We start from the raw sequence: 27508 nt of genomic DNA, 5'->3' as shown, positions 1-27508 counted from the left end.
TAGCTTGGCAGAAGCTTTTCCATGTTGAGAAAGCGTGTGATTTCCTCCAAGATCAGTCGAACATCTGCATTCAAGCTGTCCACTGTGCGCACCTCATTATTAATGCTGATAGCAGGAGTCAGTGAATTTGTCAGAGCATCGATCAATTCAGCCCGATAGTAATTGTCAGAAAACTGTGGTGAGAAATTACACAATCAATATTTATTGTAGGTTAAAAAAAGTCAGCAATATACTGAAAAACACATGCTTTACTATTCACCAAATGGTCATATTTGCTCACTTGCCTTGTTTTTCCGGTTGTCATTGTATTTAATGAGGTCCAGTATAAAGCTCAGGACCTCTCTGGGACAAAGGTTCTGAACATCTCTGAGTTGAGCCATGGCCACAGGTATCGTCTATAAAAAGAATAGTGAATCTGCATGAGTGTCACCTAAAAAAAAAAATCACTGTAAACACATTGGTTTCCATTATTGGTCCACACATGTTATGTCTCCCCCTTTTAAGGTACACAGGTGTCAATTGCATGGATTTATTAATGACTTGTTAATGACTGTTTTCAAAACTGTATTCAGTTATGTATGTATTACGACAAGTATAATGCAAAGTAAAATAATAGGGAACACACTAGCATCCTTGTTTTTCCATAGTCATTGCTAGCATTTAAATCAGTTTATGTATGCAGAGGCTGCATTAAAGTGTTAGTTCACCCCAAAATGGAAATGTACTCTATTTACACTATTACTATTTACAAGCAGTACCATACCTTTATGAGTTTTCATTTTAATAGATTATGTTTTGAACCAGATTTTTCAAAATATATTATTTTGTGTACAACAGAAAAGTAATGTAACAAAAAGTAGTAAATAATGTGGAAATATAAATTTATATAATCTAATTTCAAATAAACAATAATCTACATATAACTGAAAAGTTCTATTCTTTGGTTTTTCATTATATCATTTTATTAACAGCCCAGCCATGAGAGACATTAACCTTTGTCTTCCTGACTACAGGCTGAGCCAAAGTGATGCAAATGCTATGGGCAAGCTTTTTACAACTTTGTCTTTGTCTTCGGGTGATGCTTTCATGCTAAAGAAACACTTTTGTTGATTAACTCATCTGGCCAGTAGCTGGGCAGGTTTCTAACACCTAAATGCAGGTTAACATGCTGACTCCAAAACTTAATTTGCATGCTTTGTTTAGCTATCTCCCCTCCTCCTAAGAAGACATTATAGACAGGACATCTTTGTCTCAATTCAGACTTAAAACTCGCAGACCTCAGGCTGTTAATGTTGTCATCCACTCTGCAGACTAACATGCTGATGAGATCAGGCCTGGAAAGGCAATTTACCCTGCTGACAACAACTCTTAATTTGCATACTTTGTTTTAGACTGACCCCACCTACATGAATCACTGTCTGTAAAATGTATAAAATCCTAGTTCTTTTTTGGGCTCATCTTAGAATTACACAACAGTTTGGTGCCGTGAGCCAGACTAGAGAAATTCACAACAATAATGACAATTTTCAGTTTTGGGTGAACTTTCCTTTCAACGATGTCCATTCAGCTATGAAACAACAATCTTATTATGCTGATAAAAATGAAAAGTCTGTCTGTGTGTGCTAAATCATACTAACAGGGTTAAACCAGCTCTGACACTAGCTGTAACTGGAGCACATGTATATAAAAAAACAAGATAATATAGATGCAGAGACAATATTGTTTAAAAAAAACACAAACCTGACTTTAATTTATTGAGCACGTATGAGGAATAGCTAACATGTATGAGTAATAAAAACCTCAAACTTGGCACTGTAAATTTACACTTCTCAAAAACACATTTTTGGGAAGAAAATATTTTTATAACAGAAAAAAAAAAAAAAAAAAAAAAATATATATATATATATATATATATATATATATATATATATTATAGACTTAATGCCTATTTAAATAACTACATCATGAAATATATGTTTACAGTAAAATAAAATTACTCTTACCATGAAACAGAATTTTGGTTATACTGAACACACCTAAAGTGCACCATAATGAAGCGAATAAATTTCCTGATTGATCCCATACCTATAAAATAGATTTCTGTGCACAATTTTAAAAAATATCTTTTGCTTTATAGATTATTCAAGCAGTCTTAGATTCTACAAAATCAGTAAACTTTAAAGTTAAAAATAATAGTTGGCTCATCATATCCAACTTTTTTTAACTAACCTAACTGCTCTTTTTAGTAATGTGCTTAATGTTTTCATTGGTTTTGTAGTCATTGCAACATACCTTAAAATAGTTAATAAAATATGGCTACACAAGTGACCGAGTGGTCAACCAACATATCCCTATATTGGGCGACATAATGAATGATTATTAATTTTATAATTTTTTTTTTTAATTACATATTGTCTGTTTAGAATCAGGTGTTACCTTTTGCAGGAAGTAGCTCTGAAAACTGATGAAGTTGTTGGTCTTGACAATATTTGGGCAGCTTTTGCAGCAGAACATGCGTGTGAAGAGAGACTTCATGGCTGGGGGGCCGGTCCAGGTGCTTACCATGGAATTCGCAATCTAACATTGTAAAACATAATTAAATTTTGAACCTAAGTACTATAATTTCAAACAATATGCAAATCCAACAGCTAATTTAATTGGCCAATGAATAATCAATATAGTGCTATATAAAAATAAACTAAACCAAGGGTATTAAGACTCATAAGATGTATCTTACTGAAACATGCAGTAGAAAACCAATAAGGGATTTAATATTTAAACAAAAAAATCCTCGTTTATTTTGGACTGTGGGGATACCATCATTTTAGGCTTAGTTTGTAATGTCAAATGAATGCACTTTGTGAGCCACAGGAAGAGCCTGCTGCTTTCAACACAATATAAAATACCGATACAATGTCATATTGTGCAGCTTGCTTTTAGGGATGGTAGTCTTCAATACCATTGTTTTTTTTTTACCCCAACAACAAAATACTTCTGTAAATTGATTGAAATCCACTTTGAGAAAAGGCAGAAAAAAGAAATGCTAGACAATAAGCATAATGTTGCTTGTCAACACCCGTCTTTGTTGTTGCATCTTTCATAAATGGAGAAAATAGTACACTTGTGCACAATTTTAGCACTGATTTTAACTTGCCGACAGGTATATGAAAATAATGCCAGGTCTCTACGTGAATAAGCCTGAACTAGCATGTTTAATTCCTGTCGTTTCTCAGTATGAATTTAACACCAGACCCAAAAGCATTTAGACTAATGTGTAGAAGCACTAATGATAAAGCATTTGGTTTTAGTGTATGCTTATTTATTTATAACTCTTTCAGTAGCTGTAATTTAATGAAAGCCTTAAAGTCATCAGGCTCATTCTTTTCTCTTTTCAAGAGCAATGCAGTGAAGTCAAACATCTTTTTTTTTCGGTATCACAGAGAAATCATTGTAATATACTTTGCCAGACTTGTTGTTACAGAACCATGGCATAATATTACACTTAAAATAGTTGTGCAGCTTAATTTTTATATTTAAAATGTAAGCATTTTTTGAGTAATTGAATGAAATTAAACTCTATTTAAAATTGTTGGTCAATTCAATGCATCCTTGCTAAATCTAAATGCTAAAGTCATTTAAAAAAAAAAGAATAAATTAACAACTGACCTTAAACCTTGTAAAAGTAGTATGTGTTACATTGCATTGTATTTACTTTCTATGTAAAGAAGTTCAATTTACCTTAGCCAGACAGAAGCAGGCATGCATGCGGACTTTATAAAAGCACTGGTCTTGTTCTAGGATATCTGTAAGAGCACGTCGTGATGGCGGGGTGGGAAATTTTTCTAACGCTAAGATTGCCTCCTCCTGGGCCACTACATCCCTCTCGTAGCGCAGCTGGTACTGCCACATGAAATCAGCCTGTTCAAACTCCACCTTCCGCAGGATTGACATGTCTGGATCAATTCGGATCCACAGCAGAGGAGAGTCAGCACTAAGACGTCACAACAGAAAAGTTCATTATTATTATTTATTTTATTTTGCATTTTTCAATGGTGATATTATCACTATCACTACCCTTATTGTGCTCAATAAAAGCAGTTGGAATTTACTTGTTTCTTGAAAGAATCACGCCAATAAAATGGGAGAAAAAAAATGTGAAATTTGTGAAATTCCTGATCGGACAAAATAAACTTGCTAACATAAGTAAACCTTAGAGCATATTATACACTTGAAAATGCAGTTCATGACACTTTAAAAGAGCTATTGAGCTATGTGGTATACGAGCACAAAGCTTACTCCATGGCTGACAAGTCCATATCAACTTCTTCTCCATTCATCAAAGGGATTTTCTTCTTCTTGTTCCTGCCAAAAATGGACAAAACAAGTTATAATAATTTAGATAATTTTCTATATTGGTAAGTGCTGTATGAAAAACTAAACATTACTAACAGCCATGCATTTAATTTAGATTGTTTTCATAACATTTATTCTGGAAGCAAAACATGTGCACTACCTTCTGCTTTTGGAGTGGCAGGGAATGTCATGTTTGAGACTGTTCTCCTCAATCTGCAAAGTGTGGTTAAATGACCCATCCAATTCCTGTACAGTCACTTTTATAGGGCCCTAAAAAAAAAAAATCAATGGACAAAATTTTTGTTGGACCACAGAAAACCATTTTAGTGTTTTCATTAATTGCATGAAGCCATTTCTTTTCCCTCTGTTCGCATTTACCACATATTTCTGTGTGCCTGATGATGTGTAGTCCTGACGGATCTCTAGTTCCAAAACATTTCTTTTCCTGTTAAAAGCAAAACTTCCAAAAAATTTGACCACTCCACTCTGATCTCTGAGGCTGATGAGTCAAAGGTAACAATATATTGGTTAACTACCATAAGCTTATTAAAGGCGGGTCATTCTGCTGTGGCGAGCCCTGATAAATAAGGGACTAAGCTAAAGGAAAATTAATGAATGACACTTATTACAATAAGGTCATTGGTGGGAATACACCTCATATACCATCATTCTGCACAGCGCCACTACAAGACAAACTATATACGTTTTAATGTTGTTGGTTAATACTGTATTGTGTTGAAAAAAGAAATAAAAATATAGTTAAAACATAATATTCCACCCAGTCCTAGGTTCTATTGTTTATAAATTATAACCTTCATAAGCAAGCCCCGAGTCACAGCTGGTGCTGCTCATTGCACATCATTCCAGTCATTACACGGCTATATACCTTCAACAGAAAGTAAGTCAGAAATTAAGTATATTGGATTCATATCCAATATATTAATTATTCATAATTCAACCTTTGAAGACAGAATGTATTCACTGACCAAGCAGAATCAAGTATTCCCAAGTGCTCAAAAGAATTCAAGAACTCTGTCTTCACTCCACATATAGACATATGCATTGGAAGGATACACCCACTGCTTGATGAGTGGTCCTATGTCTTTCCCTGATACATTGGAAATGGATTTGAGGAATCCAGATGTGGACACCAGCATCTGGCTCCACATGTGAGACTGATACTTCTGGGATGAGGCAGTGCTGGCCAGACTCAAGAGCTTGTTGAACACCTGTTAAGAAATTTGAATGTTTAGATAAAAAACTTGTTGCAAACTATTTTGTGAGGTTTTTCTAAAAACGTGGATTGAGAGGAACTTGATAAGATGTAGCCAGTAAATGCAGTATAATGAAAAATACATCTCTCAAAGAATTACACAATTTCCATGTTACCCTACCTGCAACATGAACTCCATGCTAATTCTATTTTCGATGAGCCTCATGACCAAGTGGGCTTTGCATTGGAACATCTTGTAATATTCCCAGGACAGTGTGTGTGGGTGTTTGATGGAAAAGTGAAGGTGGGGTGTTGGACTGAAAGGAAAACAGACATCATAAGGAACAGCTTTTGCACAAGTTTAAATGAGCATGTTTGAGAAATATTTGAGAAAAACTTAGGCTAAGGTTTTACTTGTCTTTTTCTTTCCCTCCAGAGAAGGTGGGATGTAGCAGGACTCCACCAATCTTTAGCTCATATTCCACAATCTTATCCAGTTCCTGTAGATTATAAGTATTTTGTAAAAAAAAAAAAAAAAAAGGTTGCCAGCTGTCCAACAAAGGCAATCATGAAATTTACCCACTACTACTAATTCCATACGCAACTGTCAGTTAGTTATAGAAAAATAAAAGCAATTGGGAACAATAGCAACTTGGCCATGAAGATTGACAAATTAATGTCAGCACATGCTGAGGTGCACAACGCACAACTTTCTGTAGAATCAATAGTTTCAGATCTCCAAACATCATCTGGTCTTTAGAGCAACTGAAAGTGTTGGATGCAGTGGTGTAAGCATACTGCCACTGGAATCTAAAGCAGTAAAGATGTGTAGAAGGATAAATCACACTTCTCTGTCTAGCAATCTGATGAATGAGCTTTGGTTTTTCCCAATTGCAAGGAGAACAATACTTGTCTGACTGCATTGTACCAAGTTAAAGTTTGTAAAGTTTGGTAGAGGGAGGATTATGCTGTGGCTTATTTTTCAGGGGTTGAGCTTGGCCCCTCAGTTCTAGTGACAAGAATTTGCTTCAGCATACCAAAACATTTTAGGCAAATTTCATGTACCAAAAATTGTGCGAACATGTTGGGGATACTCTTTTCCACTTTCAGCATGACTGCATATCAGACTTCAACCCAACAGAACACATTTGGGACAAATCAAAGTGTTGACTGCAAGCCAGGCCTTCTCATCCAACGTCAGAGTCTGACATCCCAAATGCACCTCAAGATTCCGAAACCTTGTGAAAAGCATTATAATTAAAGTCACAAAACCTGACTTCTGAATTCTGTTGTAAACTAAGCAAATATGGCAGCAAGTGAGTTATGCTTAATTATAACATACAGTAGTCAACATTTAAAAAGATTAAAAAAATGTTTTTAAAAATTGTCTTAGGACAAGAATGGGTATCGTTCAAAAGTTTTAGGAGAACTTTGATAAAAGGTGATGATCCACTCCAACTGTGACTACTGTATATATACACCTTATATAAATCCACACAGATGAAGTTTCACATCTGTATGGATGTCTTAATTATTGTTTTATTATGCTAATTAAATGTTTCACAGAAGAAATATTGTTCATATTGCCTGTGATAAAGCATATAAAAATTCTCTGACAACCATTTTTTTGTTTTTTTAGTAATAAAAAAAACATGACTTTTGTTCAGAAATCGGTATCAAACACTTTGCTAGTAAAAAAATCTAAATTGGCAATGGATAATCATGATCAGTGCATCACTAATAGACACACACTTAAGATTAAATGGCCAAACAGTTTAGAAATGTTGTACTGAATAAGGTGCACAAGAGCCCATATATTTGGGCTCTGCCCAAATTAAGGCACTTCCTTCTAGGCACCAAATTTCCCTTGAAAGGGAAATCAGGCTACACCTGACAACTGTACCACCACAGTGGTATGTTCACTGGCACAGCCCTACAGTGTAAAGGGTAGTTTACTCACACTTCACTTATTCAAAATCTGACTTTGTTTCTTCTGTTGGACACAAAATAAGATCTATTGTAAATTGCTGGTTTCTGGGGCCCATTGACTTCCACCGTAATTTTTCATACTATGGAATATGATGCGTACCAGCAACCAGCATTCTTCTAAACATCTTCTTTTGAATTCAACAAAAGAAATAATCACATAGATTTTAAACCACATGAGGAAAAGAAATGGGGAGGTAATTAAAATTTTTGCGTCAAGCATTTAAAAAATGTGGGCATATAAACATATCCACTTGATCATATTAATCTATACCTCCTTAATCCAGTGACGATACTCATTGACTCCAAAGGTTTTCTTCAGATAGAGCCCATAAATATATCCTGAAATTCCCTTCAAAACCCATTCATCAGCCCTGCAGTACAAAATACAATAAATACAACATTAAATGTTCAGGTCACATCTTAAAATTAAAAGCAGTAACATACATCACAGAAATGCAACGCTCATCAGCAGTTGTTCATTATAGCTCTGTTATAGTTTTCATTATAGTTGTTCCATAGCTCTGAAAGCATATTGGGAGTGTTGTCAAATTTCAGTAATAATTAAAACCAAAGTCTGTATTTTCTAACTACTTATAACATCTGTTAGACTTTTGAGTAAGAGGATGAAGCACAATAAAATGTAAGTAAAATGTCTAAATGTCAAATCGATATCTAAATTATATTGTGTCTACCAACATTAAAAAAATATATCATGATAAACATTTTGGCCATATCGTCCAGTCCTTTGTCGTCTAGCACTAATGTATGTAAATTAATTGTGTGCATATGTTCAAAATATCAAAACTGCTATAACATGCAGTTTTGTGGCTGGCAATAAACATCAAACTATTCGGCTCCACTATTTCTACATACTTACCAGGACATCCTAGAGATAAAGCAGCCAAAAAACTGCTGGGCCAGAGCTTGTGCCAGAAAGCTCCTGGTCATAGGAGTCTGATCTATGATCAAACCACTGTGCAGCAAGTTGGTACTGAGAAGAACAAACGCATTAAACACTGCATCAACTTGCTGCTGAATATAAAAGTCACAAAAATATAAAAGTATATAATGTAATTAAACATACCTGAAAATACTCATTGATGCATATGATGAGACCTGCACATAAGCCTCATCCACAAAGACTGTCTTAAAGCAAGCATAAGGATAGCGGCAGGTGAGGATCTCCTCATAGAACTCAAAAATCTCATGCAGGTAGGACATGGTGTGCTTCAGAAGGGGCAGAAGCTGAGGCAGGCAAAAATGAGTCACCTGAGGAGACACAACACATCTAATTTATAGCAATTTACTAAAAAGTAAACAATAAAATCCATAACTATGGAGAACAACAAATATATAAAGTTAATTAGTTAAAACATGAAATGAAAACTTGGCTAGATTCTAAAAACTATGTATTCTAAAAATACACAATTACAAATAATATATAAGCCTCATATAAACATTCCCCAACTATCTCAATGTATGAATTCTGGGTGTTGTACTAAATCTAATGTCTGGCTTGTGTATAGTTAGAATATTAAACATGAATATCAAAAAGAAAATTTGAATAAAAAGGTGTTAATGCAAAAATTTTAGGATTGATTGAGATACTACCTTTGCCTTAGTTTAAGCTAAGAAAAGCCATGCTTGGTGTATTAGTTTGCTTTATATATTTATTGATTCAACATAACTTATAAATTGTTCTTTTTCCATAAGAACACTTTTTGAAACTTTGCATTTATTTTAGAGGCCTTTTGGCCAGAAAATTCTAAGACCCTTTTCGAATCAAACAAATCAAATTGCCAAAACTTTGGGCCCACATTCTTCTCTGGTCAATTTTGCAATGCTCCCCATGTCTGACATATCCTCTTATACCAGGGTATATGCAGGAATCCTAAAAGTAATTTCAATACCTTTTTAAAGACCATTTCAGAATATTTTAAGACCTCATCGCCACTTCAAGTTCTAATCTGTAAACAATTGTTAATAAACAGTTGTAGTGAAATAAATCAGTGTAGCACAACCATGCAACAGAACTCGGATAATTTCGGAAGAAACAAAGCTTAAAATAATAAATTATGTGATTGTTTTCAGCGACACGCTTCAGCCATTGTTTAAACTCGTCTTTCTCCAATCAGGAGTACGCAAACTTACATTTTCCCATTTTGCCGTCAGTTTCGTTCTTTGGCTTCACTACATGTGGAGAGCATTACATCAACCTCCTGCGTTTGTCGCAGATTACGTGACAATTATTATTCTGGCAATTTACCCAGCCTGAATTAATCACGTGGGTCAAGCACGCCATTGTTAATATTAGGAGTAAAATAAATATATTTATGCTTTTTGGGAGTCAAACACTTTGGACAACACGTGAACGAAATTTAAGACCTCATAAAAACGCATTTAGGACTTTAATACCTTTTAAGGGCATTAATTGTCTCATAATTGATTTATCAACTTTTAATATTTTTTAAGACCTCGCGGATACCCTGTATACTGAACTCCATCATCTATCCTTAAACAAATCATATTTTTTTTCATACATACAAATCTTGTTCATACAAAAGTATTCTTAAAAGATAATTAAACCATATTACTAAAACAACTGTTAAATTGTTATAAAAAATTTTTAATGAGCAATAATTTACACTTTTAACGTATTTTGAAATCAGCAGGACCTTGGGTGCAAGAGCATTGCTATTTGTCATTTCCATGAAAAACAGAACAGAGCACACCAGTTATTTCTCCACACACAGTAGTTTGCTTCTGGGAGAAGAGAACAGATTTGTGCATGAGAAAACAGGAGCCTGTGAGCTGCGTGCCTCAGCATACAAGCATGACTATTCTCATTCTCTCTATGATTTCAATTGCTTACATTTGATAGCACAAACACTAATTTTTGTCAGTATTGCTGCTTCCCACATGTAAAACCGCATATACACGCATATTAAAAATTAATCATGGACAAATTATAAACTTTACTGATGAGCCTGTCACTGTCAATCCTGTTTTCTGGACTGTCCAGAGACTGTTACCTTGCTATTAGTTATTCTTGTATTTCACTATTCATGTTAGGCACAAATACAACGCGCATGTATACACACAGTTCTTGGCAGTAACAGTGATTCTGATTGAAAGTTGATTAAAAAAAGAAAAACGTTCTAAAAGCCTTATCAATTTACAACCAATTGATAAATGTATAAATTTCTTTATCCAATTCAAGAACTACTGAATTTCACATCTGAACTAATGTTGAACAAAAAAAATTTGATTTCTGCACACACCTCATGCATGTAGGGGTCCACAAGAATCTCAAAGGGTCCTACAGCCATGGAGATGTTAGGGGCCGCAGTGGGAATTGGCAGCATGTAGTGAAATGTTTTCTTGCGCATGTCATGGGTGTAAACTGTCTCGACTAAATCCCCACATGAGACTGCCACCATGGACGCATCCACTGTAAACTCCAGCTTCCATGTGCACAGCTCAGAGTATGAATCCACACATGGAAACCAGAAACTAATGGAGAAAATGGGAAAAAATTAAATAAGCAGAAATATTATTATTTTCATACAGAGAAACACTTGTTTCATCTACGACATTTACATTTTCCAAAATTCTCTTACAGATTTAGAACTAAAGACATTTAGGCCCAATCCCAATTCTATTTTTGTACCCCTACCCCTTCCACTTGGCCCTTACAACCGAGGGTCAAGAGGAAGGGCTTCAAAATTTACCCCTAAGAATTGGGACAGCACTTCAGCACCTGCACACGTTATCATGTCATCCCGATCTCTTGCTTCATGTGAGATCAGACAATCGCGACTGCTGTAGTTATTCCAGTTGTGTTATTTTTTGGTATTCATCTTCAGGAAATCACTGAAGGCATATTTTATGTTATCATAACGATCTAATGTGTCAATGAGATAGTAAAATACGGTGTATTGACACAGTGGCCATATTCATCTATGTAAACACACAAACACAACATTAACATTACAGCAGACACTGTAAAAAGGTCATTCTCAGCCACTAGACATTACTGACAGGGTCATTGAGTGTCAGAATGTTGTGGGGCTGCTGTACAGGAGTTATTAACAGGGATTATAGATCGCTACATTTTGCGTTTTTTTTTTTTTAGCGTTTTTTTTTTTAAAGCATGACGGTAAAACATGAAAGTGGTTATGAATATATTAAAACATATGTTTGTCGTAAAAATTCGTAATAATGACAAAAAAAACTAATTTGTGGATCTCCTTACTTTCGGGTTCAGCAATACTGTCGTTGTGGCTGGAGTATTCTGGGAAACTTTCTAACCCCTTGGTTTAGAGTGCGGTCCTAAAAAAATCCTCATTCGAAGGGGTATTCACCCCTTCCCCTTGGCCCTACGCCTTCAAGCTAAAGAGAATTTGGACACCCCTACCCCTTGGCGTGCCCACGCAAAACGAGGGGTAGAGGTAAGGGGAAGGGCTAAGGGGTAGAATTGAGATTGGGCCTTAACCTTAAACCCAATTCAAAAGCACAGTTTTGCTAAAACAGGACTGTAATCTTAGCAGTTTCCTGAATAAACATAATTTGGTCATCTCTGTGGCAGTTAGGCATGGGACGATAACCATTTTCAACGTATCCCGTGGTTTGGAAAATTCAAGGTTTTAAAACTGCCAAAATTTTCTGTAATACCATTCCTAAGGTATGTGTAAGATTTTTTGTTTACATTTTTTTTTGGACAACAGTATCTCCAGCAGAAAAAATATCCAAAGATGCCGTTTTAAATTGTAAAGAAATCTGTGTTTTTGAAACTAATGAAGACAGCAGAATTCAATGATTCATTTGAATTATTTAGCCTGACATGTTTACTGTTCCAAAATATCATAAATCTATTTCAAATATTGTTTTCAAAGGGGGAAAAAAGTAGTTTTTTACCCAGAAATTTAAAAAGAATATATTTTAGAGCAGTGAGCACAATACCGTGATACTGTGAAACCATATCTTTATCCAAGGTTATCATACCATCAGAATCTTATACAGGCCCATAGCTTGTGGTAGCAAACTAAATCTTTAACCATTATCCAAATGATCTTCAATTTCAAGAATTTGAATGTCTGCAGCTTACCGTGATGAATTTTGGTTGCCGAAGGAGAAGACATGGGCTGCTCTTTCTGACATGTTTCCTTCCACATCAGGTACTACAAAATGCAAGCCTCCTTTTGGCTGGTCCAATGAGAATTCAATGTACACCTTCATAACTTTCATCTCTGAAGACAAACACCAGGTCAAACGGATTATTCTTATTGAAATGATCATGTCATGTTCCTATCTTATTAATGATATCTGAAATTTTTATTTATTTGATGGCTCATGTTTATTTCACTTCTTGTTTGTATGAATGCTAATTAAGATCAAATGTTGAAAATTAATGTATTTGAACAGTTTTATTTCCAAAATATTATATAGCTGTAAAAATGATACAGGACGAGGTTTCAGACTTATTAAATTAATTTTTCAGACTTCAGATTTGTACAGACATTCATAATGTCTATTCACCATTCTTGGCATTTTGGATGCTTTAAATTATTTTGATATCAGAATTACATTTTATAGACCCAAATTAAGAAATATATTGTGATATAACCTTTGCCCATTTTGACCACCCCTACAAATATCTTAAAAGTATTTATATTTATCATTAAATCCCTAGGTCAGCAAACAAACAATTTTTAAAATTCAAAAATTTTCAATAAAAGTAATTAACACTTTTTCAGAACCTGTAGTAAATTGCATTTCTGTAACAAAAGGTTATTTTAATTATTCTATTCAAAATCATGATCTTTATTTTAAACAAACATTGTATTTGGTATTTTCTCCATATATTTGTGGCTCAACAGCAAATACAAATAATCTTCATGACAAAAAAAGTTTAAATCTTAACATTACAAAACTAATCCAGGCATAATTATTTTACCAGACTTTAAATCAAATGTGGCAAATTTCGAACTCAAAATTAGAACTTTTAGCTGCTTTATTTAATTCAATTCAATTCAATTCAATTCACCATTATTTGTTTAGCGTTTTTACAATGTAGATTGTGTGAAAGCAGTTTCACATAAAAGATCATAGCAAATTGAAATAGTGTAGTTCACTTTTCAAAGTTTAAGTTCAGTTCAGTTTAGCTCAGTTCAGTGTGGTTTAATAATCACTACTGAGGGTTCAAACACTGAAGAGCCAATCCATCGATGCGCAGCTCTACAGATCCCGAACCATGCAAGCTAGTGGCAACTGCGGCGAGAAAAAAACTTAACCAATTTGTGAAGGTGAAGAAAAAAAACCTTGAGAGAACCAGGCTTACTCACCATCCCCCTGCTTCCAGAGCTCAGAAGGTACTTTAATAGAAAGCTCCCCATTCCCAGCATCTGGATCCACAGCGCTAACTGCTGCCGTATAAGCACTCGAGAAATAGTTCAGGTTCCTCCTGTTAAGGACGAAGTAATAGCGTAAACATACAGACATTATTACCAATGACAAGCTAAACAGTAATAGATATTCATTGGGGATGCACTGACTCAATACTCAGATTGAGTATTGGCTTTAAAGGGCCATGAAACCCCCCTCTTTTGGTTAAAGTCTACCTTATAATTATAAAAAAAATTATGGGCGTGGAGCGCTACGACCAGAGGGAGGAGTGGGTGTGGCCAGCAGAGCAGGGAAGAAAGAAGGGAGCAAACAAATGTTGTCAGTTAGCTCCCAAAATGTGACACAAACCATGAGACGACGCATGACTTTATAGTTTATAAAGTTAAAATGCAAAGAAATAAACCGTAATTTAATGCCCTGCTACCTATGTTATTCATAATTTCATATACACATAGCCACAATTTATAGTATAATAAAGATAATCATGTTTATATAAACACTATATATGAGGAGGACTTCTCTCCTTCTGAATCCCCGGGTCTGAATGCACACACAGTGAATAGCAGTGCAGCAGGTATCTTACCCTATGTACTTCAACCGTTAGCCCTGCCGGTGATCTGGAGTATTTTAAACATAGACAAACACAGCAACACAGATATAGTGATGCGTCTGGAAATGAACTCAACTGATAAAAGTCCGCCACTCCCCAATTCTCCTACAGCTCTCCCGACAATAATGCTTGCTGCACACAAACACCTTTGATGCATCGCGGGGAAAAACATGCAACAAATCCAGTGGGATCATGGAAACAAACATATACAACCCTTCATGATTGGCTAAATACTGTGTGCCGTATGCACTGACAGAAATATACAATTGTGGCCAAAATGATTAGAACACGTGACATATTTAAGAGGTTTCAGTTGTTTTTGGTTAACTGACCTTTACTATACTCACAAAATGTCAATTTTAATATTTATTTACAAAGTTCACACACCAGATTTAGCCTTAATATGCAGATTTAGGTATTTTTCTTTACTAAAAACTAGGCCCATTTCACTGTCAATGTCACACAATTATGTAAGGAATAACAGTTTTGTGCAAAAGTTTAAGCACCTCTGATTATTTTCATAATTGCAAGCTATGCTGGCCTTTCAAGTCAGCAATTTCATTTGGAAATATTTATTACCCTAAGAAAAAAAGCAACATTTCAGTTCTGACATAACATTTATTTAATCAACAGATGCAGTGCAATTTAAGTCATAACAAAAACATACAGGTGCATAAATTTGGGCACCCCAACAGAATAATGACATCAATCTTTTATACAGCCACCTTTTGCTGGAATATAAGCCTGTAGACCAGGGTTAGAGAGAAACTGCACAGAAGGACTTACTTCAAATGTTGACAATAATAATGAAGGTCATTATGACTTATTTTTTCTTTTTTTCTGAGTTGTAAGCAAAGTCCTGCAAACTCTTTCTTTTTAAGACATCTGGACCAGAAGATGGAGCTGCTACAGTGGAGGAGGCTGAGGGTCTGCTGTTTGTCCAATCACATTTTTTTCTTTCGTCAAATAAAAGTATCAGGATACATCAAATCGATCGCTTCACAGAAATTTTGCATTTAATTAATTCTCCGCTGTTATTATTTCACAAAACCTCTGTCAACATTTTTTATAAAATTCATTAGATTAAAGATTATGTCTTATGATTATGACTTATTTCCTCCGTCTCACTCGTGGTTCATGTGTGCAGGCGCTGCGTGTGATGAAAGAAAATGACAATGAACCTCAAGGTTCATATGTTGACTTTTTGTATAACAATTTTGTTGTTTACATATGATACTGCACTAATTTGCATACATGTTTTATAAGCTGTAAAATGAAAGCCTCAGTTCGGTGCGGAGTTATCACTATACAAAAATCAAGAATATCTTAGCTTATGTAAATCATGTAGGCCATTTTAAAAAAACTGTTATTATATAAGAACTAACAATAACTGTAATTTTCTTAATGGTAAAAAGGTTGGTTTGTTAGTTGTACACTAAATCAATAGCCTGTTTGGTAAATTTATGACGCAGCTCCATGCAACGCATAGGCCATCATCAGCGCTGGTTTATGTCAACTTGTCTGTGTAATACTGACCAGCAATATCCTTCTTTCATTTTGCTTCTTTGGCAAAATACGTCTGTAGATACGCGTGTTTGCACGTGTTACTGTCCCGCGAGTTACAAATATTTGTTGCACATTTAGGTGCCGTTAGGTGCCGATCACAAAGAGCACGCTTTTCCATTCCAAAAACGCAAGGCGCACTGAACTGTCTTTTATATTGACAAGAAAAAAAAGAAGCGCGGTGCTCTTTTGTATGTCACTAGCAAAATGAGCTGACCCGTATTGTACGCGAGTCGTTTTTCTGTTGATGTTATAATTGTAATTTTTAATAATATTGTGATATTCAAGATCTGTTAAGTAATACAGTTATGGATATGGATATGTAGATGGAGTTGCGCATGCTAGAGTGATGTCACAGTCACTGTTAAGCTGCGGTCACACTGGGCTTTTCCTCCCATAGACTTCCATTCATACGCACGAGAATGCGTCAGACCGGAAACGCAGGGTTTCCTTGCAGGCAAGTTTCGCAGTTCTCTGCGGTGCAAAGTTCAAGCTTGGTAAACTTGTCTGCGTGAGACCAATCGAGGATCAAAAAATGACCTCTCTGGACAGAAATTTAAAACATGGAGCAATCACTCGCTTTTTTAAATGTCTAATCATCTTGTTTTCACAGCGCCGCATGACAGACTTTCGCACACAAACTCTGGTGTGACCGCAGCTTTACAGTAGCCTCGCTGCATGTGTTTGGAGTTTAGATTTATTATGACAAAAATTTACATTTTTATCATAAAATACCTCCACACTCCCTAAGTATTTGTCTCTAATAATTAAGGTGAACAAACCCTTAATATATTTATACAAACAAATCTACATTAAAACGTTCTGTCTCTCGAGCATCCGCTTGTTGTTTGTAGCTTTAGCCTGCTAGCACCACTAGTCAGCTAAATCTACCAACCTCTTTCATTCACTCATTTTCTAACTTACTGACTTTGCTCTTCACCCTGTACAATGTTGCTTGTGTGTCTGTCCTTGAGTGCAGGAGAAGCATCGATGGAGGCGTTGGAGCTGGAAGCAGTGGAGTCCCAGATTCGCGACCTCGAGATGAAGCAAGCCCAGCTCCGGGAACGAGCCCTGCTCAGTGTGCCCTGTGCTGCCGCACGCTCGTCAAAGGTAAGTGTGCGATACTATCTCAACAGTCCACCCACCTCTACCACGCGCGTTTCTCTGTCCAGGCCAAGCGCACAGAGGGCACGGTTCGCCCAGGCGTTATTCACGCCGACACCCGGCTACCACGGCCCCTGGGTGCAGCCACGTAAGGTGCAGGTCCTGGGGCAGAACGTCTCCTCCTCCCATGTTCAAGATCTCCACGGAGAACCAATTTGCCCCTCTCCGCGAGACGGGTCGCAATGTGGCTATTATTTGTGACTCCATCGTTCGCCATGTCCTCGCTGCTTCCTCCAAAGGTAACAAAGTACGCACTTTCTGCTTCCCTGGTACCTGCGTTAAGAATATTTCTGCACAGATACCTACTATCCTGAGCGCTGCCGAGAGCCTCCGTGCTGTCGTCCTCCACGTGGGGATGAACGACACCAGGCTCTGGCAGACGGAGATCCTGAAAAAGGACTTCAGGAGCCTGATCAACGCACCTTGCCCGCCACACAGATCATCGTTTCGGGAGCGCTTCTTACCTACCGCGAGGAAATGGCCAGAGGAGAAATGGTCATGGCCAACTGAGCCTAAAAAACTGTTTTTAATTCTTTACTTTCACCAATTGGTGAAGTTTTTTCCTCGCCGCTGTTGCCAGTGGCTTGCATGGTTCGGAATCTGTAGAGCTGCGCATCGATGGATTTGCTCTTCAGTGTTTGGACTCTCAGTAGTGAATATTAAACCACACTGAACTGAGCTAAATTGAACCGAACTTAAACACTGAAAACTAAACTACACTGTTTCTATCTATGTGAAGCTGCTTTGACACAATCTACATTGTAAAAGCGCTATAGAAATAAAGGTGAATTGAATTGAATAACTTAAAACACCGACCACAAGTCTCTCCTCATCATTAAAAGTTCGCCGTAGTCGCCTTGACAACTCAAACCCTGCTGTCACCTCAACAGAAACCCTGCAGTGCTTTCATTTGATTGAAGAATGAAAAAGACGTAACTGAGGTAAAATGCTTTTTCCACTCGAGCACACAGCGCGCAATAGCAAAACGTAGGGTCACTCGCGGGCGTTAGTAAACCATTCAACAGATGCGCCTCTCAACGCAAAAAGCACGTTCGCTGTGATCGGCCCCTGATGCAGCCAAACTTTAAAAATATATAAAATAATATTTTTTAATCGTTTAACTGATACCATTGATCAGTTACAAAAGCACCCTTTCGGTTAACGGTTAATCGATTATTTTGAGCATTCCTAATTAAACCGCATGCGCAGGCTCTAAAATATATATATTTTTTCCATCAAGGCCACACACCGTAGATCCGGCACGGTGCCGGAATTCTTTAAGCCCTGCATTAAGCAAGTGGCGCAAACAGCCAAAAACATTTGGATACTTAATCGTAAAGGATTCTCAATGCCACATTTCTGATATATCACCTACAAAGTTATACCACTTGCGCGCTAGTTAAAGTTCTGAGTTTATATACCAAGGCTAATACGCACGCACACTGGATAACCTGTATAGTAGCGGGCCGTGCACATATCACGTCTTTTCTGCACGCAAGTTTGTTATTTCCAAATGTAAGAATATATGCCAATATGTGTATACAAACGGAGCACCTTGGCGCACCCAGTAGAAAACATCTCAGCCATAGCAGTGAGAGTTGTCCATGGCTTTCAGTGCAATGTAAACAAAAGATGTGTTAGACAAATTATTCGAAATTATTAAAATGATTATGTATATATGAACGCAGATGCAGTTAAAACATTGTAAAAATGCAGTTAAAACAAACGCAGAATGCAGTTAATTTCACTACTCACCTAATAAAAAGCTTAAATTTACATTAGATGTGATAACCGTGAAACTATGATTATTCTTCAGACAATATAATCGTACAACCAAAATCTATAATCTTTGCATCTCTAAATGTTTTGCAGTTCAAAACATAACATATGAATGTGTCTGAAAGTAGAAGAAGTCTACTTAAGCAATGCACTTCTTTTGTTTTGCTTTGAAATAAAACAACTAAATGTTTGTTTAAAAAAAAGCCTATTTTACAATGAACTATATAATGTAGTTTCGAAATACACTATATAAACATTTTAATGTAGAAAAATCCAACGTGGGTATCTTAAAGAGCAAAAATACAACACATGGGCTTTTAAATGCTTTTGTGTCATCACTCATACTGCAAGCCATATCTCCCAGGACAAACTAATTGAATAGCCCTGCTGTAGACGCTTCTTATAGAAGGACAAGTCCCTGAATTCTTGCTGAAGGCATTTTTGGCCATTCTTCCTTGCAAAATTTCTCCAGTTCAGTCAGGTTTTATGGGTGCCGGGTGTGAATTTCAATGATGTTCAAGCCTGGGAACTGGAATAGCCATTCTAAAACATTGTATAGTGTCCGAGCATAAATTTCTTGGTAGCTTTGGGTCATGTTCCTGCTGAAATTCCCAACCCTGCTGTAACTTCTGCCTCTTAACTGATTCCTAAACATTGCTCTTCAGAATCTGCTGATACCGGGTGGAGTCCATGCGACCTTTAACTCTGACAAGATTCTTCTCACACATACCCACAGCATGATAAACCCTCTACCATATTTTCCAGTAGGATGCAGGTTCTTTTCCTGGAATGCTGTGCTCTTCAGTAACCTTCAGTTGTCGAGAGTTTTTGTCAAGTTTAAAAGGTGTGTTTGTACGTGAAACATGCGCGTTTAGATGCATGTGTAGGTATGTGTGTGAGAAACCGGGTGAAAGAGCGCTTGCTTCAGCTCTGTTGTTGCCATGAGTGGCTGGGTTTCTTTCTTTCTTTATTTTGAAGATAATACAACAGAAAGTCATAAAACTTAACAAATTACTTGACCACTTTTGTAGTGTCATAGATCTAGATAAAATAAGCTATAGGCTGCTGAAATCATTTAAACCAATATAAAACAAAAAGCTAAACAAAAGCTATAACAATTTAGGTATTTAAAATAAAAATAAATTAAATCGCTTTAAGTCATTTAAACTTTCATTTTACAAATCTAAAGAAAGATTTTAGATATAGAAGGATTATTAGAAGGATATTTAATATTTTAAATCGTAATTATGCTTTGGGGAGTTTAGATATTCCGTTCTGCCGAAACAAGAATGTTATAAAAAAAAAACTTTTTATACAGAGTTATTAAGGGATAAATTCTGTAGTTTTAATATTATGGATGGTACACTAGGTCATCCTTCCATTAGTGGCAAAACCACTCGATGTACCATGCCAACTCGCAGCTGCAAGTAAACTAATATAATGAATGAAAATAAAAAGGTCTATGCGAATAGACATATAATGTAATGTTGTATAGTAGCGTGTAATTTGCTTGTTTTGGTTGTCTCCATTTTAACTGTTTTGTGATGATGCGATGGTGTGCTTTGTCTGCCTGATTCCCCGCTGAACTGTGCGGGTTGTGTGACAATTGATTCGTGGGGCGTTCTGGGGGCAGGGTTTACATGCTGCGCTGCGAGTTATTGGCCTGACAGTGGAAACGTGACATGATTTCGGCCTCACTGCTCAACCTTGCGGGCGATTGGCTCGGCCCGGCCCGATAAAAGCCCTGGCTCGACAAAGCAACTACTGTGATCTTCTCTTACAAAGAAGGAGCACATAACTATGCAGCCACAGAAGGGTTTTGAAGTTATTGGCAAATGTACTGACACTGTACCAGTAGATATGCTGTGTTATTGCTGTGCTGCAATAACTGGACATACTAAATAAAAGGGAAAAAACTATTTGGTTTCATGAAAGACATGAAAAGAAATTATGTTTTTGAGGCAAAAAAGATATTTTCAGATTTGTTTAAATAATTTTGGTATTTATTTGAAATATAAATATATTATCTTGATTCAGGTCAATCGGATGAAACTTTTTTATTACTTTGTTAATAATGTATAGTTATACAAATCTATTATTATCAGACCATGTAAAAGTGCAGAGTAGATAAGTTGAACAAGGGGTCATTTTACCACCACTGCACGGTTCGGTACGCATTACAAACCGAACAATTCAGACTAATATTTAGAAAGACACAAAATATAATGTTTTCAATGCAACAACGCTCAACAAATGACGTGACATGCTGCCTTCCCGCCTACCTCCAAACAAACACTTCTCCAGTCAGGCACACGCTGCACTAGCTCGCAAAATGGCTAGTAATGTAATGTAACCTTCCTAAAACCAACAGCGGGTCTGGCGTTTGGGAGCACTTTGGTTTCCCTGTAAGTAATGAGGGTGATGGCAAGAGAGTGGTGGACAAAAAACAATAACATCTCCTATGACAGTTAGCTATTTTAGTGGTAATATTTGAGCATGTCAACTCATTTACACTGACATCATGGAATCACTAACTGGAAATAGACAAAAACTGGAAACATGCGCACTACATGCAAATATCCCTGCAGCATTCAGACAGGCAATTCCTACAGATTCGAACTGGGCAAAACAAATCCCCAAGGCAATGGGTACATTTATAGCAGTCTCGAAATTGCCCTGAAGTAGTGCGACCAGTTTTCACACAAAATGTTCACCACATGCACGGAATTAGGAGGCATTCACACATTAAGCAACTTTGCACCTAAAAACAGCAAACGCAACACTTAGGAATGGTTTAAAATACTCGTTATGTCAACTTGCTGCAGTAAACAAACCCTGCAATGCTTGCCCCGCCTTCAAGCTCTTCTCTTTGGCCCACTGCGCTAGAACAGAATGCGAATGGATTGGATAATATCAGCTGTCAATCACTCAGTTTCGATGACAGAGAGATACATTTGTGAAAACGTAAAGGTCTGGATACGAGAGAATATTAAGAACACTGGCAGATTGAGTTTTAGAAACCATGTAAAGTTACTATTAATGGCACTTCTGATCAGTGATCATGTAATGAATGTCAATCCAGCATTTACACTTTTCGAAGAGTGGATAAAAGACTTCCAGGGGTTAAAGTCTGCAGTAAAAATTACTAAAGCACAGTAAAGCCGGTGTAACAGAGTTTTCAGGTAACAGTGTTTGCCAATGAATCTACACATTTTATGCACGAGATGTTCTAACGTTATTTAATCCTTCATTTAATCATCACAATGCTGTAAATCGTGCAACTGACACCGGGTTTACTATCGCTAAAGAGCATGCATTCACTGAGATGAAACTAATATTGCAGCTCATGAAAAAAACGTTATTGCTATTAAGATGACATATGCAAATGATAAGTTATATGTCAATATCATCTGTGCAATATCAGAGTGTTAATATATAATAGAATCTGTTAATATAAAACGTGTAGTAACGGTGCTCATCATTTTTGGTGTGTGCGACAAAATTTTGTCTAGTGCACCTAAATTTAAGTTAGGAGCGCTGGTGCTACCAACAAAAAAGTTTAATTTCGAGCCCTGTGAGACCTTAATCGGTAGTGGAAATGTCAGGTTTTAAGAAAATGTTAAATGTAATTGAGCCCCGTTACATTATTCCTTCATAAGCCCATTTCAGTCAGATAATTCCTGCTTTCAGATCCACTAAAATGGCAGGTGACAGTCAAATCAAGCAGATCTGTGCTGTCTGAAGAAAAGGTGGACACTCATCTTTCTGAAAATAAAAAATTACTTAATTTATTGAAACTGAGTTCCATATAAAAACTAAATTTTTCTTTTTTTTTCAGTAGGACTTTTAAATGTTTTAAGTAAGAACATTTTAATGTTTAAATAAGCTTATCCTGCTCACCAAGGTATAAAAAAAAACAGTAAAACATTTTTTTAATTGTGAAATGTTATTGCACCATGAAATAACTGTTCAAAAGTAGTTTATAATTGAATTTATTTATTTATTCTAGCGATATCAAAGATGAATTTTCAGCTTCATTGCTCCAGTCTTCAGTCACATGATCCTTCAGAAATCACTCTTATATTAATTATTATTGTTAATATTATTATCATTTATTATTATTATTATTAGTGGTGGTAATAATAATAAAAGCAATAATGACTGGAGTATTAATAAGTTAGTAATAATTTCATTTGAAACTACATAAAATAGGTAATAAATATATATTTAATACATTTTTTTACATTTATTAAATGCCGCCTTGATGAACAGAATAATTTTCTTTTTAAAAAAACAGACCCGTAACTTTTGACTGGTAATATTATTATAACATTAATATTATCTGAAGTCACAATTATTAGCCTCCCTGTTTCAATTTCTGTTTAACGGAGAGAGAAATTTTTCTCAACACATTTCTAAACAATAGTTAATAACTCATCTCTAATAACTTTTTATTTTATCTTTGTCATGATGACAGTAAATAATATTTTACTAGATATTTTTCAAGACACTTCTATACAGCTTAAAGTGACATTTAAAGGCTTAAGTTAATTAGGTTAACTAGGCAGGTTAGAGTAATTAGGCAAGTATAATGATGGTTTGTTCTGTAAACTGCAAAAAAAGATACCTTAAAATGGTTCTTAAATTTAAAATTGCTTTTATTCTAGCTAAAATAAAACAAATAAGACTTTCTCCAGAAGAAAAAAAATATTATCAGACATACTGTGAAAATGTTCTTGCTCTGTTAAACATCATTTGGGAAATATTTAAAAAAGAAAAAAGAAAAAAATCAAAGGCGGCTAATAATTCTGACTTCAACTGTGTGTATGCACGTATGTATGTATGTATGTATGTATGTATGTATGTATGTATGTATGTATATATATATATGCGCGCAGTGTGTCAGCTCATGTGTGATTTCGCGTCCACGAATACATAATTACCTTGAGACCTAAATGACATTTTGCGGTGAATACAGTGTGACACTTTTACCACCATTTGGAGGTGTCCATGTTACTGAGCAATGAATATAAAACATGAAGACTTATATTATATTATATTTATAGTTATATATTAGTCCTGGGCTGTTATTCTCGTTAATGTGCTGCGTTAATGCAGGAGTCTTACCTTGATATTTTAGTGCGGATGTATACCTCGCTGAATTGCACTGTAGTGGGCGAAAACGAGTCTTCGAACATGTGTGTATTCCTACTGTGAATTTGCTACATCAAACGTGATGTGCTAACATGGATGCAGTTCACTAGAGTGAATCTGATTAACGTTAGCTCCACATCTAACTACCAGGCATCTGTAGAGTTTATGCGTTCCAGTAAAACATACAAATAAAATGGACCGGGTGCTTTTTAAAATAAAGGACGATGAATGAAAGTCAAACCAGTGAGCCAACGTCTAACAAAAAAAAGTGCCCTTCTGAATCAAATCAGCAGGATGCCCTTCTGGATCTTTCACTTACTTCAAAGACACTACTGACTACGCTTACATGGACATCAGTATTCAAGTTATTTGCCTTAATAGACAATAATATAATTAAGGTGTTTACGTGAAGTGCTTTCATGTAAGAGTTTCCTGTAATTTTGGGTGACTTTAACTGCAGTTCAGCACTTTCTCTCATGAACACTTCATTCACGCCCCCATGACAAACTGGTGTATTAGACGCAAGGAGTAAGGACTGGTGAGAGTGTTATGGAATTTAATATTGCACGCCAAATGGAAAGAAAAAACTTCCGCATTTTGCGATGTGTCTGTGTGCGCGCGGTCCTTTACTTACGTGTACAGATCTTGACAGAAAATATGGCGAAATGTCCTACATGATGGTAATAGTTTGATTGCGGTGTTTACTTCCATAATGCCACTAATATATTCATACTCCACGTCTTAATTTCATTTCTGTTTAGTTCACTTATGACTTTAGTCGGATGAAGGTAATATAAAAAAATAATAATAAAAATAAATTGCTGTTTGGAGCTTATGTAGCCCTACAGTTCAAAACTCATGTTTAACTGAACAGTTAGTAAACACAAGTTGAACAATTTATTTTTATCACCAATTATCATAGTAGAACAGTTTCTCAAGCAGTTTGTGATGCATTTTGATGTCATTATTTGGGTAGCACACATATTCTGAATGCCTGTCGGAATTCAAATGAGCCATTTTAATCTAGATTAATTCCAAGATTACAGTGATATTAATCTAGATTAAAAAAATGTATCTTTGCCCACCTATAATATATATATATATATATATATATATATATATATATATATATATATATATATATATATATATATATATATATATATTAAATAAAAAATTCCTGTAGTGAAGTTGTTAAACAGTGCTCGTGGTTATTGTGATCCACAAAATGTATAAAATGGGGATGTTGCAATTTTTACAGAAGACAAAAGACAAAAAGACAAAATTCTTATAGCATCTATAACATCAAATCAGGTGTTGCCACCATCTGTAGAACTAAGTGACACCACTATCAATGATATATAATGTTAATCTAAGTGTTTTTGTTGTTGTGGTGGTTGCTTGTTTTTTATGTGGGGCTGATGCAGTAAAGAAAAAGATGAGCTGAACTTACTGCTTGGACTCATGATGGCAGACCTCCAGTGTGGGGTCATTGTAAATGAATGGAGCTTCAAGATCATTCACTCTGACCCTGTAGATTCGGCACTGTTTGCTGTTCAATTTAATACGGTTCAGGTTCACCACTGTTGGAAAGATGGTCAGCTCCACATAACCCTATTCAAATAGACAGGCAGACATAATACCATGAGCTTTTAAACAAGTCTAGCACATATGTCAATGTCATAACTAAACAACATAACATTACCAATCTGACATTTTACAACTATATAAAATTAGCTTAATTAGTGACTATACATGCATGTGCTTACTGGATCATTTTAAAAAATGAATGTCAATTTTAATCTGTTCTTAATAAAAATGCTGATAAAAGGAATGCAATTTTTCCATAGTTATCATGTCTCACTGTTTATATTTTTAATAGACTGCATACTAAGTCCTACTGTTATCTGCTTCATTCACATAACGTTTATAACACATAACAAAAGTTTCTTTCCTCAGGCTGTCTACCTTATGAACAGTTAAATATCCCCCTACTGTGCAATAAATATGTGCAATACTTTCTCATACGCACTTGTACACAGCACCTTATATCAATATACAATGCAATACTTTCTACATTCGCACTTGTACACAGCACCTTATAACCTGTATATTTATAACAATCTGTACATACAACTCAACATCCAGGTTTCTTCACTAACCGCATCTGTTTAATGTTCATCATTTTTTATTGTTATATTTTTTTCAGATTTATTTTGTGTTGTCACTTGTCACTTTATGTACACTGGAAACTTCTGTAGCCAAAACAAATTCCTTGTGTGTGTGAAGCACACTTGATAATAAAACTGATTCTGATTCTGATGTTCACGAACAAATGGAAATTGCATACTCACAATGACAGACTTCCTCTGAAAATTTACGTTGTTGATGCAGACAACCTGATGGGTCGTAAAGAGATAAACAAAGAGTAAATAGCGCGTTAAACTCATGCGACGCAATGAGCGATCATCAGAATTAATTCTACTCATGTGCAATATAAACACAACTGTGATTAACTTTAACGTTACTCAATTCAGGAGAGACAAAACGTGTATTTGATACTTATAGTTTATATGGTCGTGGGCTCTCAAAGCCCTTGTCTTTCTTGCGGTTCATTCTTTCTTCGGTTTATTCACTTAAACCCTGGAAAAAAAACATGAACGGTGTTTTGGTTGAATACAATGTTTTTAAAAAACTAGAAACAATTTCATTCTGGCTCAAAAAATCCCTTAAGTGCATTTTGTCATGTCATTATTTGTTAAATTGTTGTTATAACATGTACCGACACTCTTCCGTTTTTTTTTCTATTATGAAATTACCAACAAAACAATTCTCGTCGCAAATCTTTAGCCATGTTGCTGCTAACGTATGCTCTGCCCTCCCGCGCCGAGTTCCTGTCTGGATGTTGTTGTTCTCCTTTTCTTCTTGACAATCTAACTTACTGGTGCATTACCGCCTCCGACTGGAATGGAGTACGGATCTGAATCCACGATTCCATAATGATGATAATTTATTACCCATATGCCAGCGCAGGCAAATTTGTACAAAGTTGCATGTGTATATAAAATTATAATAACTATTTGCCTTCTTTTGATTGAACCATAAAAATAAATCACGCCTGAAATATAAAGAAATGAATAGAATAGAGGCATTTAAGTAGTGTGTATATTTGAGAATATTCATTCATTTTCTTTTTCAGTTTAGTCCCTTTATTAATCTGAGGTTGCCCAAGCGGAATGAACCACCAACTTATCCAGCATATGTTTTACACAACGGAT

At 35.7% G+C, this 27508-nt stretch overlaps 1 protein-coding gene across 1 annotated transcript in view; it reads right to left on the bottom strand.

The window, feature by feature from the left end:
• The window catches only part of taf2 (TAF2 RNA polymerase II, TATA box binding protein (TBP)-associated factor), a 37613-nt gene extending 10468 nt beyond the window's left edge, over positions 1 to 27145 (bottom strand). The window contains exons 1-20 of the mRNA XM_056476101.1: positions 27050 to 27145; positions 26797 to 26873; positions 26585 to 26639; positions 25684 to 25844; positions 13900 to 14018; positions 12663 to 12804; positions 10837 to 11068; positions 8640 to 8824; positions 8433 to 8546; positions 7827 to 7926; positions 5981 to 6066; positions 5748 to 5883; positions 5428 to 5582; positions 4732 to 4846; positions 4514 to 4623; positions 4297 to 4362; positions 3739 to 3991; positions 2437 to 2577; positions 285 to 395; positions 1 to 173 (exon numbers count right to left, since the gene is read on the bottom strand). The exon at positions 1 to 173 is cut by the window's left edge and continues 21 nt beyond it. Coding sequence (XP_056332076.1) covers positions 1 to 173; positions 285 to 395; positions 2437 to 2577; positions 3739 to 3991; positions 4297 to 4362; positions 4514 to 4623; positions 4732 to 4846; positions 5428 to 5582; positions 5748 to 5883; positions 5981 to 6066; positions 7827 to 7926; positions 8433 to 8546; positions 8640 to 8824; positions 10837 to 11068; positions 12663 to 12804; positions 13900 to 14018; positions 25684 to 25844; positions 26585 to 26639; positions 26797 to 26846 — 2504 coding nt within the window. The 5' untranslated portion in view covers positions 26847 to 26873; positions 27050 to 27145. The remainder of the gene's footprint in view (positions 174 to 284; positions 396 to 2436; positions 2578 to 3738; positions 3992 to 4296; positions 4363 to 4513; positions 4624 to 4731; positions 4847 to 5427; positions 5583 to 5747; positions 5884 to 5980; positions 6067 to 7826; positions 7927 to 8432; positions 8547 to 8639; positions 8825 to 10836; positions 11069 to 12662; positions 12805 to 13899; positions 14019 to 25683; positions 25845 to 26584; positions 26640 to 26796; positions 26874 to 27049) is intronic.
• Positions 27146 to 27508: the final 363 nt, after the last annotated feature.

This window comes from Danio aesculapii, chromosome 16, assembly GCF_903798145.1.
Source record: "Danio aesculapii chromosome 16, fDanAes4.1, whole genome shotgun sequence".
Taxonomy (NCBI): Eukaryota; Metazoa; Chordata; class Actinopteri; order Cypriniformes; family Danionidae; genus Danio; species Danio aesculapii.
Note: the sequence above shows the minus strand (reverse complement) of the source record. Positions and strands in the feature narration are given on the sequence as shown.